Below are 19,873 nucleotides of genomic sequence, written 5' to 3' on the forward strand. Positions count from 1 at the left end.
AATAATAATTTTTTTTTTATTTTTTTTTTTATTTTTTTTTTATTTTTTTTATTTTTTTAATTTTTTTAATTTATTTATTTATTTATTTATTTATTTATTAATTATTTCATTTTTATAAATTACAAAAAAAAAAAAATAAATAAAATAAAAATATGTCATCAATTTCTTTTTTATTTTTGTTTTTATTTTATTTTATTTTTTTTTTTTTTTTGACCATCTATTTTTAGTTTTTTACTTTTTTATTTTTTTATTTTTTATTTTTTTTTTTTTGTCCAAAAAAAGAAGATGAACTTATTTAAAGTATTTAATTGTTTAATTTTTTTTTTAAAAAAAAAATGGGTAGACTAAATTTAGAAAAAAAAAAAATAAACCCAATTATTAATGGTAATATAATATACAAAAAAATAAAATAATAAATAAAATCATTTTATCACTTTTTTTTTTTTCACTTTTTTTATTTTTTTTTTTCCAAAAAAACGAGTCATTTTTTCAATTTTTTTTTTTTAAAAATTTCACAAAAAAAGACGAAGAAAGAATTTTTTTTTTTTTTTATTAAAATAAAATAAAAATAAAAATAAAAATAAAAATAAAATAAAATGAAATTAGATCCAAAAGCATTAAGATACTTAAGTAAAGATGATTTTAGAACATTAGTTGCAGTTGAAATGGGTATGAAAAATCATGAACTCGTACCAGTCAGTCTCATTTGCACAATTGCAAATTTAAAATATGGTGGTACTAAAAAATCAATTCAAACATTACATAAATTTAAATTACTTTTCCATGATGGCAGAAATTGTAAGTAGTAATAGTATTAGTATTAGTATTAGTATTGGTATTAGTATTAGTATTAGTATTAGTATTAGTATTAGTAATAGTAATAATATTAGTATAAGTATAAGTATTAACATATATTATTTTTTATTTAAATTTTAGATGATGGTTATAAATTAACATATTTAGGATATGATTTTTTAGCATTAAAAACATTGGTATCAAGAGGAGTATGTTCATATGTTGGTAATCAAATTGGTGTTGGTAAAGAATCGGATATTTATATAGTTGCCAATGACGATAATCAAGAGATGGTATTAAAATTACATAGATTGGGTAGAGTTTCATTCAAGACAATTAAGAACAATCGTGACTATTTGAAGCACAGAAAATCAGCATCATGGCTATACTTGTCAAGATTGGCGGCACTTAAAGAATTTGCATATATGAAAGCATTGTACGAGAACGGGTTCCCAGTACCAACACCAATTGATTATAATCGTCATTGTATTGTAATGTCAAGAGCACGTGGTTATCCGTTGACCCAAATCGTTCAACTTAGACATCCATCAAAAGTGTATAGTGATTTAATGAACTTGATCGTCAAATTGGCATCCTATGGTTTAATTCATGGTGATTTCAACGAGTTCAATATCTTGATCAATGATGAAGAAGAGATTACATTAATCGATTTCCCACAAATGGTTTCAACAAGTCATTTAAATGCTGAAATGTATTTCGATCGTGATGTAACTTGTATTCGTGTATTTTTCGAGAAAAGATTTAATTTCATTGGTGAACGTTGGCCAAAATTTAAAGATTGTCAAAATATTCATTCTTTAGATGTTGAAATATCTGCTTCAGGTTTCACTCGTGATATGGAAAAGGAATTTCAAGATTTAAGTAAACAACAAGATGATGATGAAATTAATAATAATGATAGTGATGAAAATGATGAAGATGATGATGAAGATGATGATGATGATGATGAAAATAATGATGATGATGAAAATAATGATAATAATATTGAAAATGAAAATGAAGAAAATATTAAAAAATCATCAAAAGTAAATAAAAAAGAAGTTGGAAAGGAAATTAAAAAAGAAGAGGAGGAAAATAATAACTCTGAAGAGGAGGATGAAGAAGAAGAAGAAGAGGAAGATTCAGATAGTGAAGAATCTGTTGAAGACAATACACCAGTAATTGAAGAATTTAAAGGTTTATCATTAAACAAAAATAGAGATTTCAAGTAAGTTTTTTTTTTTTTTCATTTTCACTTCTATAACTCTTCCACTAATTGTTGATTTTTTATTTTTTCTTTTTTTTTTTAAATAAAAAATAGATTTTCAAACTTAAAAGATGAAGATCAAAATGCACCAATTGTATTAAGAAAAGAGTTTATAGAGAATCTTGATGAAAATCAACCAACTGAACCAAAGAAAGAGAAAGTTGAATTAACTGAAGAAGAGAAACAAAGAAGAAAAGAAGAAAAGAGACAAAAAATGATCACTGATAAAGTTAAAAGACAATTAGGTAAAACAATGAGAGAAAAAGTTAGTGTAAGAAATAATGTTAAATCAAGAACAAAGAAAGAAGTTCAAGCTCATATCTCATCTTATTAAAAAAAATAATAATAATAATAATAATAATAATAGTAATAATTTATTGTAGAAAAAAATAATAATAATAATAATAATAATAAAATAATAAAAACAAACAAATAAATAAAACAAATTATTTCTTTTTTTCTACAATATTTTTTTTTTTTTATTTTATTTTGTATTTATCTTATATTTCCTTAACAAAATTATTATTATTACTAAAAGTTTTTGATTTTAAAATTTTTTAAATATATAAATGATTGGCATTTAAATAATTTAGATTTTATCTTTTGGTAATTGGTAGATTGGATCAGCATTGGTTTCTTTGGCATATGCTAAAGTTTTAGCTCTCCATTCTTTGTTATGAGTTGGGTATTCACCTATTTATATATATATGTAATAAATTTATATTTAATTAGTGATGTTTTTTTATATTAAAAACATAAAAAAAAAAAAAAATTTATATATTTACGTTTGTTGGATCTTGTTTTGGCAAAGAAGAGGCCACTAACAGTAAGGGTAGCAACAACACCAATTAAAGTGATGTAACCTTTTGGTGTACCGTAACCCTCTAATTTGTACATGTTGTATGGGTAGCCTTTGAAGCCTTTTGGATATCTGAGATTGTATGATTCGTTACCAGTGGACATTCTAAAATTATAATTTAAATTATTATTATTATTATTATTATTATTATTATTATTATTATTATTATTATTATTATTATTATTATTATTATTATTATTATTATTATTATTATTATTATTATTATTATTATTATTAATTATGAATAGTTAGTTATTTGATTAATTTAAATTTAAATTTCATTTTTTTTTTTTTTTTTTTTTTCACTGTTCACCACCAAAAAAAAAAATTGATGATAGTGTATAATCAAATATTTTTGTTTTTTTTTTTTTTTTTTCTAAATATAACCAACACATAAAAATAGTGAAAATCTTAATCACTTAATCACTTTTTACTTTTATTTTATTTAATATAATGTGCGTTGGTCCTAACTGACATTCCAGTTTTTTTTTTTTTATAATTTTTTGCGTTGAAACTTACTTGTTGTGTGTATGAAAAAAAGTAATATGAGTTGAAAAAAAAAAAAATTAAAAAATTATAAAAAAAAATCAAAAAAAAAAAAAAAAAAATTCCAATTTTTTTATTTTTTTTTTTATTTTTTTTTATATATATTTTATTTTATTTTGTTTTGTTTTCACAAATCACTTTTTTCATCGTTTTTTTTTTTTTTTTCACAAAATTTCTTTTAAATTTTTCTTTCGTTTTTGAAATCTTTTTGTTTTTTTTTATTTTATTTTTTTTATAGATATAAATTTATTTAATTATTCATTTATTTATTTATTTATTTATTTATTTATTTATTTATTTCAATTTATTGTTTTGTAATAAATCCAATTTTCCAAAGATTTGACAAATAAAAAAAAATAAAAATTAAAAAAATAAAAAAAAAAAATAAAAATAAAAATAAAGTAAACAATTTTATTTTTACAAATAATGTTATCACAAATAAAGAGTTTCAACTCACTAAATAAACAAATAGTGAAACCAAAAACTTTTTTTGGTGGTTTATCTTCTCGTTTTGGAAATAGAAACTATACAAATTCAATTAACAAACTTTTTTCTAAAAGTAATTTTAATTTTAATTTTATTAAATATGTTTATATATATTATTAAGAAATTTACATTATTTATTTATTTATTACTTTATTTTATTTTATTTAAAGATGAAACAGCACCAAAGAAAAGTAAAGAGAGAGAAGAATTATTAAATAATATATTTATAGGAGCGCCAATACAAAGAATTTCAGTTTCAGATAGAGTTAGAGTAGAAGTTTCAAAAGTGAAAAATATTAAAAGTGCGATAATAGAAATTGAAGACAAATTGGATATCATTGGTCGTAGTATTAGTAAAAGGGAAAATTTCATTAAAAATTTGAAATTTTATTATGATGCAAGTAAAGCTGCCGTAAATGATTTTGAAAATAATAGAGAAAAATATAAAGATAATGAAAATGAAGATATTTATGAATCAACAGAGATTGATCCAAACGAACCACTTTCTTATAATCTACCAATGGAAAAAACAACAATTGGTAAAATTAGAAGATTGAAACGTTTAAACATTGAATTGGAGGAAAAACTTAAAGTTCAACCAGTCCTTCTTGAAGAGGCTAAAAAGCTTTATGAATTTGTTGAAAAGGAATTACTAAAATCGGTTGATAAATATAGAGATATGGTATTTGCCACACTCCCTTTTAAACCTACACCAAAATCATATTCAAGTGAATTAGAGGATCTATTATTAAAAGAATCAAAAAAATTAAATGAAGATTTTGAAGATTCAGTTAAAGAAAAACCATTACATAGTTTAATTAGTTCAATAGCGTCACTTTTTAGAAAAGTTGAAACTGAAATTGAAGATTACACAACCAAAGTTGGTCATTTATCTTTAAACCATCAAAAGTCCAATTTAAAACAAGATATACCAAAAGAAAATAATAATAATAATAATAATAATAATAATAATAATAATAATAATAATAATAATAATAATAATAATAATAATAATAATAATAATAATAATAATAATAATAATAATAATAATAATAATAATAATAATAATAATAATAATAATAATAATAATAATAATAATAATAATAATAGTGACAAATTAAATTCTTCACAAAAAGACAATAATATTAAAAGTAATAATAAAAAAATAAATGAATCTCAAAATAAAAAATTATTTTCATCACCACCAAAAAAAGATATATCAAGAAATATTATAACAAAACCAAAAGTAAGAAAACCAATAACAACAAAATTAAAAACAACACGAATGATAGAATCAAGATTATTACAAATAGAATCAGAAGATAAATCAAAAGAAATATCAAATTTAAATGATGATAAAGAAAATTCAACAACAGAAAACCAAAGTTTAATATTAGATATGACTGGTATTTTAAAGAGAAAACATAAATTATCAGATCCAATGGATGCAACTATGCAAGAATTTAAAGAAAAGTTAACATTTGATAGTAATAGACTCAATGAGCAGGAGATGTCAGATACGCCACCTAGACCATTGAAATATAGATTTTTTCCAGAGGTTTGTAGATATCTTATTTCAACAACAAAAGATAACTATACCTTTTCTGAGGATTTTAAAGAAGTAGACTATAGAAATAAAGAGTTGGAATGTGTACATAGACATGGTTTCGATGACATTCCAACCTTAAAGCATGGTTTAGATATAACCGTTAGAGATAGAGGTTTATATTTTACCAATGATTTCTCTGGTAAACCAAGTTTTTCACCCTTCCTGTCACATATTCATGACTTTGATCAGTTGACACTCTCTACCAACTATATGAGACCATCAGAGGATAAAAGATTATTAGACATAACAAAAGAGCATAAAGCTAAATATTTAAGTTCAACTTCATCGATCACTTCAATTTTAACACATTTGTATTTATCTTTGGTTAAAGGAAAAGCACCATCATCTTCACCATTCTCACCACCAATCCTCACTAGACTACTTCCACTGAAAATGGGATTCATTCCTTCAATTGTAAAACCAACATCAATTCATTTAACACCATTGGATGGTGGTATTTGGGCTATTGATACCAATTCTGGAAACATTACTCAAGATAATACAATTCTAATGAATTTGGGTCATTCCATGGAGAAGATGTTAACATTGGATGAAGAAGAATTCAATCAAAAACTATTAAAATCAAATGTTGGTGATAAACCAGTTGAATTCCCCGATTCTTATATTTTCAGTAAATTTGGTTCATTAATCTATAGATCTCAACTCGATTGTAAATCCGATCATTTACCAGAGGGTAGAAATACCTTTGATTTGAAAACTCGTTCAACCAGTTCAATTAGAAATAATGCTTCTACATCATTCAATTATGTCTCTCAAAGAATATCTCGTTTATCTTCAGATAAAGACTCTTTTGAGAGTGAATATTTCGATCTCACAAAATCTGGTGCAATCAAATATGCTTTACAAGCTAAAATCGGTCATATGGCTGGTATTTTCATTTGTTACCACAACACAAAGAGAATCTTTGGTTCCGAGTATTTAGATTTGGAAGAGTTGGAAAAATCCGTATTTTGGTCCACCGATATGGCTAATCGTTCTTTTCTCATGACAAACTCCATATTGGAGGATTTATTAAATAGAATCACCGAAGAAATGGGTAGAGAATATCGATTAAGAGTCACTCTCAGTGCATTAACTGGTCATAAAGCGAGCCAAGTATTTGTTGAACAACTCATTGAACCAGATTATGCACATTCTAAAATCGAATATCAAACATCCGAAGAATTAGCACGTGCCGAAGCAAAACAAATTACAAATCCAGTTACGATGTATGAACTTAAAATCGATTCACTTATAAATGAAAAAAAGGTTTTAGGTTCTCTTCATTTTTCAGAGAACGATAATGTTCGTTGTTTCTACAGAATTGTAAAACCAGATCATACCCAAGACGAGATTAAATATCATTATGCCTTAGCATTGAAAGCTTCAAAATTGTATTCTCAATTTAGTAAAATTCAAAAAAGCAGAAATTAAAAAAAAAAAACGGATATATATATAAATTATAAAAAATAAAATTATTATCTTTTTTTTTTTTTTTTTTTATATATATACCAATCTTTTAAGATTGAAATAATTATTTTATTTTATTTTATTTTATTTTTTTTTTTTTTTTATCTATATTCTCTTACTAAAAATCTTAAGAAAACATAAGCTAATAATAAATAACCAACAATCATACCAAGCAAAACATACATATCAGTGAATAATCTATTTGGATTTGCACCAATAGTTGAAAGGAATTCTAAACCATCAGCATAAGTGGGTCTTGTGTTTGGAGGATTATATTCAATCCAAAGACCATTGAATTCATTGACAACAGGAATTTCCAAACCATATGACATAAAACTAATCCAAACCAAACCAATTAAATACTTGGGAATTGAACTTCTTGCCAAAAGGAAACCATCAAATAATAAAAATACAAAGAGTAACAAGATTGACACCATATTTGCAGTACCAAACGTTGGAGAGATTGTACTGATTGCCATACACATTGATGAGGCCACTGTACTTGTTAACACCAAAGAGATGAGGAAATAGATGAAATGGAGGATACCAGGACGTAAACCAATCATATAATAACAAATTGAACCCAAAATAATTGGTGGTATAACTCTCATTGGAATGATATCGGTTACTACTTTGGCTAAAAAGTATGCTGATGTTCTATAGAAACCATTGGCTCTTTCACGAATGAAAATGATACGGTCATTGTAGAAAAGATCTAATGATGTAATACTTCCAAATGAGAGTAAAGCAGTCATGAAAAACATTGCACCAAATCTATTTTGACAACCTGGTTCAAGATTGGCTGGTAATTTCCAAAAGAGATAACCTAATGTTAACCCAACAAAAATATGTACAAAGTAAGTGGTACGCAAAAGGAAAGGATTTCTCATATAATTTAATAAAGAACGACGGCAAACTACAAAAAATTGTGTCCAAAATGATGTTGCATATTCTTCAACTTTACCAATTTTAATATGACTTGCTAATGGTTCACCTTGATTACCAACTACAATAATTGGACTTGCTTCTTCAATATCTTCAACATCATCATCATTATTTTTATTATTATTATCATTATTCTTTACTTTATTATTATTATTATTATTATTAATATTATCACTTGCTAATAAATGATCTCTTTCATCACTATCACTATCACTATCATTATTATCAATTGATGGACCATTAATACCATATATATGACGATGATGATGATGATGTTGTTGATGATGAATATTTTGATTATGTGGATTATTAATGATACGATGATGATTTAAATTAATATCACTATTATTACTATTTGAAGATAAAGCTGGTGAAGTAGATTGATAAAATGGTGAAGCAACACGAGAATCAACATAGGTTGAATTAAATCTTTGACAATTTTTATCGGTGACCATTGAAATGATGAAATCTGCAGGATTTTTAAGATGCATTCTATAGTTTTGTTGTTCAAATTCAGTCATACCAGCAATTTTCTGTTTAATGAAATAGTTTACAGAGTCCTCTCTTTTACCAGAGAAATAAGGATTACCTTGATGTAAGAGGATCAAATTATCAAATTGTTCAAAGAGTTCAGCGGAAGGTTGATGAATTGAAAAGATGATAGTACGTTGACCCTTTGTTGAATTGTTTGCCAATTGTTTAAGTTTAGTGATTAACTCTGAAGCGGAATGACTATCAAGACCAGATGTTGGTTCATCGATGAATAGAATACTTGGATCAACTATTAATTCGGTTGCGATCGATAGTCTTCTACGTTCACCACCAGAGATACCTCTCTTCTCTGAGGTACCAATTGGGTTATCGGCCACACGAGTTAAGCCCAACTCCTCCAATACACTTGCGACACGTTGTTGTTTGATTTCCAATGACATATTCTCTGGAAGTTTTAAAAGGGCAGCAAACATCAAATGTTCACGACATGTTAAAGTACCAATTTGAATATCATCTTGAGTGACATAACCAGAGATTCTCTTAAAGTTTTTACCAACGGGTGCACCATTGATCAATACTTTACCATCGATGTTACCAACGTTCTTTCTACCCGATAGAATATCCAATAAACTTGTTTTACCCGAACCCGATAAACCCATCAATGCTGTCAATTGACCGGGTGGACAAACACCATTGACATTATCTAAAATTTGTTTTCTCTTTACATCCTTACCAAAGAATCCACTACGTTCATTAACGTAGCAACTAATATTATGAAAACTTAATTCACAAACTAAATGTGTATCTTCTTTAAAGTTTTTACGATCTTCTTGAAGTGAGAATATTAAAAAGATTGCACCAATCAATAGAGTCAACCCAATGAATCCAACACCTGACCCAACATAAATGTATAGGAAACTCATTGATGCCACTGGTACCGGATAAATGGGTGGTGGTGTTGGTGCACCCGTTGCAACATCAATACATTCACCCGACATACATTGTAATGGAATGGCTGGTAACATTTGATTGATTGTATATTGTGAGAAAAGACAATTGCTAGTTCCATCTGGATTCGTTTGTGCTCCACATTCAAATGTTGCCTCACCTGTAACTGCACTAATTAAACCATCCAATATGAATCCACAATAGGTAGTACAATTACAAACACTATTTTGACATACAATCGATTGATTTTGACCTGGTAAAATAGTACGATCACATTCTGTAAATGAACAATTAAAATATAATGGTGATCCATGAATTCTATAATATAAATTCATTGAACAAACTCCTGTTTGTGTATTATAATTTCCACCTGGAAATTGACAATCAATTGATGCTGATGCTGTTGAATTATTTAAATCACCATTAACTTCTGCACCTATTAAATTAAAATAAATAATTATTAATTTTTAATTATTTTTTTTTTTTTTTTTTTTTTTTTTTTTTTTTTTTAATTTAAAAAACTTACTTGTTACAACACAGCTATAACTTTTTTCAAAATAAGTATAAGGTGAAGAATTACATTCAAAAGATGAAGAGTAATTACCTGTTAATGCTTGACAACCCTCATTATTTAAACAAACTGTACATTCTAAACCAGCTTGACCAGGTGGACAAACACATGATCTTGGTGTTGGATAATTGTAAATTGGTGGACAATATCTACCACCATTACAATTCATTTTATCCCAATTATGTTGTGGATCTACATTCTCTGAACAATCATCACCAATGAAAAAATAATTGCAAATACAAGTGGACGAGGTCTCATTGCATTGTCCTTGACCCCAATAGGAATGACAATCATTTGGACATGTTGTTGTTGGTGTATTATTGAAATTGGTGGCTTCACATGTTTGACCATACCAATAGTTTTGTGCAGATCCTGAACTTATTGCATTTTCACTTCCAAATACTATCATCTCTATCTTTTGTTCTTTATCATAATCGTAATAATAATCATCACCTCTCATTATCGTTACTGCTTCTGCTGTTGCTGCTGGAACCTCTGTCCAATCGGAATACATATTTGGGTCATCTTTTACTAATTGTTTGGTTTTATACTCTTTTTCAAGTTGATGTTCTCTAAATAATGCATGATTAAAATTTTCATCTAAAAATTGTTGTGCTGTTTTACAATTATTACCATTGATAAACAATAATAATAATAATAATATTGATTTTAAAATTGAATTGAATCGAATTTCATTATTTTTAAATATTATCATTTTTTAATAATAATTATTATTAATTGTTTAAATTTATTTATCTATCTTTTTATCTTATTTTTATATTATTTGTTTATTTTATTTTATTTTTTTTTTTGGAATTTTTAAATTGAAAATAAATGTTTTTTTTTTTTTTTTTTTTTTTTTTTTTTTTTTATAAAAAAAAAAACCTTAAAACGTAGGTTTTTTTATTTTTTTTTTTATTTTTTTTATTTTTTTTATTTTTTTATTTTTTTTTTTTTTTTATTATTTTTTTAATTTGCCATGAAAAAAAAAATAATTAAAAAATTTAAAATGAAAAAAAATAAAATAAAATAATAAAAAAAAAATAAATATAAAAAAATTAATAAAAAAAAAAAAAGGGTGTGTTTAAACAAAAGATATTAATAAATAAAATAAAAAGTAAATAAAAATGAATGATCAAATATTTTTTTTAAAAGATATTTTAAGATTATCTTTATTTGTCTTTGATTTAGTTAAAACTTTTTTTTTATTTTTTACTTTTTGAAAATTTTTTTTTTTTTTTTTTTTTTTTAGTATTTACTTTTTTTATTTATTTATTTTTTTATTTTATTTTATTTTTTTATTTTTTTTTTTTTATTATCATTTTCATTAATTTAATACTGTCATTGAAATCTGAAAAAAATCAGATTTGCGGATCTCATTTTTAAAAACCAATTGGCTGAAATCGACTCCAACGGTTCTTTTTTTATGTGTTCTATTTTAAACTCTGAAAATATCTGAAATTTTATTCTTTTTTTTTATTTTTTTCAAAAAAAAAAAAAAAAAAAAAAAAAAAAAAAAAAAAAAAAAAAAAAAAAAAAAAAAAATTTTTTTTTTGTTATTTGAAAAAAAAAAAATATAGAAAAAAAAAAAAATAAAAGGAAAAATTTTTTTATTTTTTTATTTAAACCACTTACTGTGTTCTCTAATACACAAATACTTTTGTATATTTTACTATTTTCTTTTTATCTGAACATATTCAATACTTATATATAAAAATAAAATAAAGTAAAATAAAATAAAAAAAAAAAATAAAAAAAAATAAAAAAAATAAAATAAAATAAAGTGAAATAAAATAAAATAAAAATAAAATAAAAATAAAATAAATAAAAAAAAAAAAAAAAAAAAAAAAAAAAATGGTTCTGATGATGGATATTAAAATTATGTCGGCATTTTCAATTTTATTTTTATCTTTGATGGTGTCGAATGAATTTTTAGAATTTTTAGCAAATACGGTTTATGCAGCTATATTATTTATTATAATTTTATTCTTTTATCAAAATCGACAACATTTTTTTACAACTTCATCATCATCAAAAGATAGTTTAACTTCAACAACAACAACAACAACAACAACCTCAATAACATCATCATTAATACAACAACAACAAGAAAAAGAACAACAACAACAACTAGAACAACAACAACAACAACAATCAATTAAATTAATAACTAAAGAAATAACAATTGAAAATGATAGTGAAAAGAATACAAGTACAACAACATCGATTATTACAAAAGAACAATCACCGGGTTCAGTAAGATTAATTCAAAATTATTCAGCATCACAACAATCTGAATTAACAAATACAACTATTAAACAATTACAACAAAAGAATCAAGAATTACAAGAACAAATTAATAATCAAATTGAGAAATCAAGAAAGGATCAATTGAAATATTTCAATAGTAATAATAAATCACAAAGTGAAATTAAAGAGCAAATTGAAAAGATTATTAAATTAACAGAAAAGAATGATGATTTGTTAAACTCTATAGTGATATTGAATTCAACAATCGATGGTAATAGAATAAAGATGCAAGAGATTACAAAGGATCGTGATTCAATCTACTCTAGTGAACAAAAACTATTATCCAGATTAACAGCATTTGAAAAGAAAGAGAAAGAATATCAAGATAATGAAAAACAATTACAAAAGAAATTATCCGACCAAAAAGATCAATACTCTACACTAAAGAAAGAATTTGATGAAAAAGTAAAGAAATCTAATAAACTTGAAAATTCAATTCAATCTTTAGAATCTCAAATTCAAAAATTATTACAAAAACAAGAAAAAGAAAAACAAAAATTAGAAAAAGATAAAGAAAGAGAAAGATCATCATCATTTTCATCAGATATATCATCATCATCAACAACATCAACAACAGCATCAACATTTTTATCAAGTTCTCCATCAAAATCAATACCAATACCAATTCCAATTAAAACATCAAATGCCATTAGTGATTTAAAGAGAAATAATAGTAATGATAGTGTTAATGGACTAATTGGAAATGGTAATTCATCAGTTTCACCACCATCATCATCCTATCTTAGAGAATCATCTGATGATTCTGATAATCAAAGTTCATCCTCACCATCGGAACCAAAATTCAAATCATTATTTAATAAAGTTAAATCAGAATCTAGTAAAATTGTAAATAAGGCACAGAAAGGTATAAATAAACATTTAGGTTCAGATTTCTTTACACCAGCAAATACTACAACATCCACAACAACAACAACATCAACAACATCAACATCAACAACAACTCCTATAACTTCGGCATCAGCAACTGCAGCAGCTATATCATCTTCATCAATTATTACTTCACCTACAACTAATACAACCAATGATATATTATCATCTTCATCCTCTTCATCTTCATCATCCTCATCATTATTAACAACTAATGCAATATTATCGCCACCAGTTGGTAATGAACAACAAATGGAAGTAATCAATGATAAAACTGAAGTTAATCAATCACCAGTTAAACCATTAATATTTTTCGATGATTTAGGTAATGATAAATTATTAGATTCAACAACCGAAGAACAAATTCAATCAAAAATGACAATTTCACCAAGAGATAAAGATAGAATTTTAATTGATAAAGAACAATCATTATCAGATTTATTCATTAATAGTAAAGAAAATATAAGTAATATAAGTGTATCAAATTTAGATAATTTTTTAAAAACCAATAATAATAATAATAAAAATAATATAGAAGAATCAAATAATAATAATAATAATAATAATAATAATAATAATAATAATAATAATAATAATAATAATAATAATAATAATAATAAAAATGATAATAAAGAAGTTAATTCAAAATTAGAATTTTCAATAAAAGATGAAGAGAATAAAATAGGATTAAGAAGAGCAAAGAAGAAATTATCACCAGGTTGTTCAACAATGATGGAGGATGTATCAATTGCTATTTATCCATTCTTAAAGGAAAAGAAATTGAGCAATTGTTCAAACATTGGTTTATTTGGTGTTTTTGATGGACATGCAGGTAGAGGTGCAGCAGATTCTGCTTCAAAATTATTCCCGAAAGAAATTGAAAAATTATTAGAAAGTGGCAATTATAGTTTAACTGAACAAGATGATGGTGGTGATAATAATCATAATCAATCGAAACTATTGAATGATTTATTCTCAAATGTCGATAATAAAATGAAAGATCACGAATATGAAGGTTGCACAGCTACACTCGCATTAATATGGAGTGATGGCGAAGAACAACAACAACAACAACAACGTTATTTACAAGTTGGTAATGTTGGTGATTCATCTGCTTTCCTTTGTAGAGGTAATGAATCAATTGAATTAACATTTGATCATAAAGCAAATGATCCATCAGAGAAACAAAGAATTAAAGATCAAGGTATACCCGTTAGTGATAATCAAACTAGAATCAATGGTGTTGCGGTTAGTAGATCTTTAGGTAATCATTTCATAAAGGAACAAAATATTGGTATGATTTCAACACCTCATATCTCAAATCGTTATCTTTTAACCCCTCAAGATAAATTTGTCATCATTGCATCCGATGGTCTTTGGGATGTAATCAATGGTAAAGATGCCATCGAAAAGGTTTCCTCTTTATATGATCAAGGTGCTACCGCTGATTCAATGGCATCTTGTTTATTAGAAACTGCTATTCAATCTTCATTATGTAAAGATAATGTAACAGTAATAATTGTAAAGTTATAAAAAAAAAAAAAAAAAATAAAAAAAAAAAAAAAATAAATATAAAAAAAAAAAAAAAAATTAAAAAATAAAAAAAAAAAAAATAAAACTTAGAATAGAAACCTAAAAACCTTAAAAAAAATTTATTATATTGTTTTTTTAATGTGCAGGCCTGTTTTTTTTTTTTTAAATTTTGAAGTAAATCTTTTAGTTTTGAAAAATATTTGCAAAGAATTGGAGAAATTCTTTGATTGGAAAAAAAAAAAAAAAAAAAAAAAAAAAAAAAAAAAAAAAAATTTTTGTTGATCACTTCATTGATTTTTAAGTCTTGTACAAAAATTTTCAGAGAAATGTTATTTTTATAATTTTTTTTTTTAAAAAAAAAAAAAAAAAAAAAAGAAACAAATCAACTTTTTTTTTTTTTTAACCTCTATTGTAAAATACAACCTCAAAGGATCCTGTGGTTAAAGTTTTATTTATTTTTTGTTTTTATTTACTTATTTGTTTATTTATTTATTTATTTATTTATTTATTTATTTATTTATTTATTTATTAATTTTTTTTTTCTATTAATAAATAAAAAAAAAAAAAATCTAAAACTAAAAATAAAAATAAAAAAATCTAAAATCAAAAATAAAAAAAAAAAAAAAAAAAATGAAAATTTTTAAAAAAGCAATATTTTTAATAATTTTTGTTTTATTAAATTTAATTAATTTAATTAAAGGACAGGGCGGACTTACATTCTTTTCAGGTGGTAATTTTAATTTATTAGGACTTTTACCATCAAATACAATTATTGCAATTAATGTTCCTAATGTTCAATGTATTTCAAATGATCAACTTTCAATTGAAGGTATTGAAGTTGGATATGGTGGTTCAACAAATATTACTCTAGATATTTTGGCACCAATTACTCTTAGAAATGATTTGGATATCAATTTTAATAATACTGTTTATTTTAATATCCCACCTGGTGGATTGGGAATTATGGATGATCATGTTGATGTTTCAAGTATTAATTTAAATCAACAAACTTCAAAAATGATTAATATGGGTTCAATGTCTGGTAAAAATAGTTCAATTTCAATTAAAGGTGGTTATTTAAATAATAAAAGTAAATTAAATATGAAATCAATTTTAAACACAGGAGGATCATTTATAACAGATAGTTCATCTCAAACGAGTCTTGCAAATTTTCAATCTGTTGGTGGAGATAATTTTATCCAAGGTGAAATTATATTTGCATCAAGTGATGATGCATATGCTCTTTCATTATCAACTCAATCTCATTCAACACTTTATAATGCTCAAGCATCATCATCATTAAAAAATTTTAAAATTTCAACAGCATCAACTTTTAATATGGAATCATCTTATTTCTCTATGAATAGAATCGATCAAGATCAAGGTTCAATTAGTTTACAAGATCAATCAACAATTTCATTATCATCAAAATCTGGATTAGATTTATTTAATTTTGGTCTTGTAATTAAAGATTCAACAGCTTTAAATGTTTCAAGTTCAACTATAACAACTGATTCAAATTTTAGAGTACTTTCAACTGCAAATTTATTATTAAAAGAAGAATCATCATTAATCTCCTCATCACCAATGTTAATAAGAAATTTCGCAACTGTTAATATAAATTCAAAATCAAATGTTGAAAGTAAAATTTTATACATTTCAGAAGAATCAAATGTAAATGTAGATGATTCAATTTTAACAGTTGGTTATTCAAGTAATGATCGTGGGGGTAGTAGTAGCAGTTCATCTGATTCATCATCGACAACACCAACACCATCAAATCCTGGTATAATTATTAAATCATCAATACAATCATTAACTTCATCATCATTAGGTGTTAGTAATTTTATGGGATTATCTGATAAATCTATTTTATCAATTAATAATTCATCAAAATTAAATGTAAAGGGTTTATTTGCATTATTAAATGAAACAACAATGTCTGTTGATTCATCATCAGTTTTAATTGAAAAAACATTATATTCATTTAATAATAGTACTATTGGTTCATTTAATTCAACATTTAATATTAGCGATACTTTTGATGTTAATGATGATTCAAAATTTAAATTTATTGATTCAAATTTATTAATTGAAGGTTCATTTAAAATTAATTCTGATAAAAAAGTATCAAGACAATTTATAAACTCAGACGTTAAAGTTGATGGTAAATTTTTAAATTTTGGTACAATTCAATTTAATGCTTCAAGATTTGATTTAAATAGAAATTTCACATCAGTTGGTTTAGTTAATAGTATTGGTTCAAATATTAAAGTTAAGAATGGTCAATTTAATGTTTTAGGTTATTATATTGGTGAAAGTGATGAAATTAATTTAACAAATGGTCAAATGCAAATTGGACCAAAAAGTAATTTTAAATGTTCTGGTTGCTCAATTACTTCAATTGGTAATATTAGACAAGCTAAATCTTCCACTTTAAAATTATTTGATTCAACATTTAATAATAATGGTGTTGGTATAGTTGAAATTAGTGGTGATATTACATTGGATGAAACTAGTAAACTCTTTAATTCAGGTCTGGTGAATTCATTCTTCAAGCCAATATAAATTTAGAACAACAAACATCAGCAATCATTGAAAATAATGGACATTTAAAATCATTGATAATGGTGAAGAGAATAATAATAATAATACTTATTTAAATGTAAATTTCGAAAATAGAGGTGATTTATCAGTTAGTAAAAATTCAGTGTTCCAAAAATTAAATCAATACAATGGTGCAATTTTATCATTAATTAATAATGTAGAAATTCATTCAAACTCAACAATTGATTTACAAGGTGGTTCAATTGTTGGTATGGGTTTATTAAATACAACTATTAATAATCAAGCTGGTACAATTGGTAATAATAATATTACAAAACTTGATATCACCGGAAACTATACTCAAGGTATTGGTGGTACAATTATAGTAACAATTGATAGTATTAATGAATTGTCAACATTTAATATTCAAGAAAGTGTTAATATACTTGGTGGTAATTTAATAATTAGATTAAATAAACAAATGGTTGAAGATAAATCAAATCAAGGTCAACCAATGTCAGTTATGACTTCAAATCAAGAAATGAATGCAAGTTTTAATAGTATTCAATTCAAAACTTATGATCCTTCAAGTGGTGAAGAAACTGACCAAAATGATGATTGTAGATATCAAACAAAACAAACAAAATCTACTCTTGCTGTATTATTAGGTAGTGATTGTGATACTGCTACAAATGATGAAAGAGGTTTGACAACACCTCAAATCATTGGTATTGCATTTGCAGGATTTGGTGTCATTTTAGTTGCTTCGTTAATTACAACATATGTTGTTTTCCAAAAATATAGATACAGTGAAAATAGTATAAAATTAAAGAAATGGGTATTAAAATTTAAAGCTTAATTAATTATATATATATTTATTTTTAAAAAAAAAATTGATTTATTTCAATTATCTTGCGACAACCAACTATTTATATATATTTTTTTTATATATACATTTATAAAAAAATAAAAAAAAAATAAAAAGAAAATAAAAATTATTTATATTTAAAAAAATGTTTTATAAAAGTTTAATCATTTTTGTTTTTTTTTATTTTCCAAATTATATAATTTTATTTTATTTATTTGAGTTTTTTAATAAAATCATATTTTAGAGCTGCATGTTTACATTAATGCAGGCAATTTCATCATTTGCTTGATCAGTTAAAACAAAATTTCCAGAATATTTACCACGAGGAGCATTATCTGGAATTGCTATATCTACAGAATGAGTATAATCTCCTGGTTGTATAGGACAAGGAAATGGATTATCAGATGAACAAATTGGCTTAGTTTCTCTAATAATTGTAATAATACCAAATTTAATTTGAATGTTTACATCTCCACCAGATATTGTATCCTTTAATTCACCAGATGCATAAATTGAAACTGTTTGACCTCTTACTGGTGGATCTGGTGAAATTGTTACATTTTTTATTTGAAATGTATCTGTTGATTTGCCACAACTTTTCCATATATCTTTGAACATTTTAGCTTCTGCTGCAATTAATAAAATTAAAATTGAAAAAATGAATAATAATAATTTTTGTTTCATTTTTATTTTTTATTAATTTTTATTTGTTATATATATACTTATTATTTATTACTATTGTTATTAAATAATGAATGTAAATATTAATAAAAAAAAAAAAAAAAAAAAAAAAAAATGATAATGCGATTTAAAAAAAAAAAAAAAAAAAAATTATTATTAAAAAAAAAAAAAAAAATAATCAAAATTAAATTTGTTGGTGTGTATTAAGTGTGGGTTCAAATTATAAAAAATTAAAAAACATATTTTTTTTGAATAAAACACAAAAAAATACAAACACAAAATCACCACTTTTTCTATTTTTAGTTTTCTATTTTCAGTTTTTTTTTTATTTTTATTTTTTTTATTTTTAAACATTATCCAAAAAAGCAATTTCTGTAAAGAGTATTAACCAGTGATATCATGATTTGATTTTTTTTTTTAAAGGGTTAATGTAACATCTATGCAAGCAATTTCTGATGATTCTTGGTCAGTTACACTAACATGGCCCGTGTACTTGCCATTTGGAGCAGCTTCAGGAATTGTAAAATTTATAGTGTGAGAATATTCACCTTCTTTAATTGGACATTTATATGGTGAGCCAGGTAAAGTACAAATGTCTTTCTTTTCATTTATTAAAGTTATTAATCCAAATTTAACAAGTATTGCAACTTGTCCACTTGTCAAATTTTCACCTAATACTCCAGAACCTGAAATTGTAATTAATTTTCCTTTTACTGGTGGGTCTGGAACTATTGAAACAGATGTAATCTTAAATTTTTCATTTGGGCCACAATTAGACCAAATATCGCCAAATGATGTTGATGTCAATAAAATTAATAAAATTGATAAGTATAAATAAAATTTCATTTTTAAAATTGTAAATTTTTTACAACCAAAAAAAAAACCAAAAAAAAGTATTCTAAATAATATTTATATATAAAAAAAAAAAAAAAAAAAAAAAAAAAAAAAAAAAAAAAAAAAAAATTAATAACAAAAATTAAAATAATAAAAAATAAATTACTTTATAAGGATAAAAGATTTTTTTAAAAATTTAAAAAAAAAAATAAAATCTACTGTTT

At 24.0% G+C, this 19,873-nt stretch overlaps 8 protein-coding genes across 8 annotated transcripts; 4 read left to right on the forward strand and 4 right to left on the reverse strand.

Moving 5' to 3' along the window:
- Window positions 1-596: 596 nt before the first annotated feature.
- On the forward strand, window positions 597-2,396 carry rio2 (RIO family protein kinase; the record flags this gene model as incomplete). The annotated part of the gene is made up of 3 exons (XM_635258.1): window positions 597-798; window positions 937-2,023; window positions 2,117-2,396. The coding sequence occupies 3 exons, from the start codon at window positions 597-599 to the stop codon at window positions 2,394-2,396; spliced, it is 1,569 nt and encodes a 522-aa protein (XP_640350.1).
- A 255-nt stretch (window positions 2,397-2,651) lies between these two features.
- On the reverse strand, window positions 2,652-3,025 carry cxfA (cytochrome c oxidase subunit VI; the record flags this gene model as incomplete). Its single annotated transcript, XM_635259.1, has 2 exons — window positions 2,652-2,755; window positions 2,848-3,025. 2 exons carry the CDS (start codon window positions 3,023-3,025, stop codon window positions 2,652-2,654), a joined length of 282 nt encoding a protein of 93 aa, XP_640351.1.
- Window positions 3,026-3,893: 868 nt separating this feature from the next.
- DDB_G0282101 (hypothetical protein) lies at window positions 3,894-6,996 on the forward strand (the record flags this gene model as incomplete). The annotated part of the gene is made up of 2 exons (XM_635260.1): window positions 3,894-4,026; window positions 4,124-6,996. The coding sequence occupies 2 exons, from the start codon at window positions 3,894-3,896 to the stop codon at window positions 6,994-6,996; spliced, it is 3,006 nt and encodes a 1,001-aa protein (XP_640352.1).
- Window positions 6,997-7,133: 137 nt separating this feature from the next.
- On the reverse strand, window positions 7,134-10,703 carry abcG24 (ABC transporter G family protein; the record flags this gene model as incomplete). The annotated part of the gene is made up of 2 exons (XM_635261.1): window positions 7,134-9,853; window positions 9,944-10,703. The coding sequence occupies 2 exons, from the start codon at window positions 10,701-10,703 to the stop codon at window positions 7,134-7,136; spliced, it is 3,480 nt and encodes a 1,159-aa protein (XP_640353.1).
- Window positions 10,704-11,842: 1,139 nt separating this feature from the next.
- DDB_G0282105 (protein phosphatase 2C) lies at window positions 11,843-14,719 on the forward strand (the record flags this gene model as incomplete). Its single annotated transcript, XM_635262.1, has 1 exon — window positions 11,843-14,719. One exon carries the CDS (start codon window positions 11,843-11,845, stop codon window positions 14,717-14,719), a length of 2,877 nt encoding a protein of 958 aa, XP_640354.1.
- A 630-nt stretch (window positions 14,720-15,349) lies between these two features.
- Window positions 15,350-18,125, forward strand: DDB_G0282131 (hypothetical protein; the record flags this gene model as incomplete). Its single annotated transcript, XM_635263.1, has 2 exons — window positions 15,350-17,195; window positions 17,404-18,125. 2 exons carry the CDS (start codon window positions 15,350-15,352, stop codon window positions 18,123-18,125), a joined length of 2,568 nt encoding a protein of 855 aa, XP_640355.1.
- A 249-nt stretch (window positions 18,126-18,374) lies between these two features.
- Window positions 18,375-18,818, reverse strand: DDB_G0282107 (hypothetical protein; the record flags this gene model as incomplete). The annotated part of the gene is made up of 1 exon (XM_635264.1): window positions 18,375-18,818. One exon carries the CDS (start codon window positions 18,816-18,818, stop codon window positions 18,375-18,377), a length of 444 nt encoding a protein of 147 aa, XP_640356.1.
- Window positions 18,819-19,232: 414 nt separating this feature from the next.
- Window positions 19,233-19,661, reverse strand: DDB_G0282109 (hypothetical protein; the record flags this gene model as incomplete). Its single annotated transcript, XM_635265.1, has 1 exon — window positions 19,233-19,661. The coding sequence occupies one exon, from the start codon at window positions 19,659-19,661 to the stop codon at window positions 19,233-19,235; it is 429 nt and encodes a 142-aa protein (XP_640357.1).
- Window positions 19,662-19,873: the final 212 nt, after the last annotated feature.

The sequence above is a fragment of the Dictyostelium discoideum genome (genome assembly GCF_000004695.1).
Source record: "Dictyostelium discoideum AX4 chromosome 3 chromosome, whole genome shotgun sequence".
NCBI classification, from domain to species: domain Eukaryota; phylum Evosea; class Eumycetozoa; order Dictyosteliales; family Dictyosteliaceae; genus Dictyostelium; species Dictyostelium discoideum.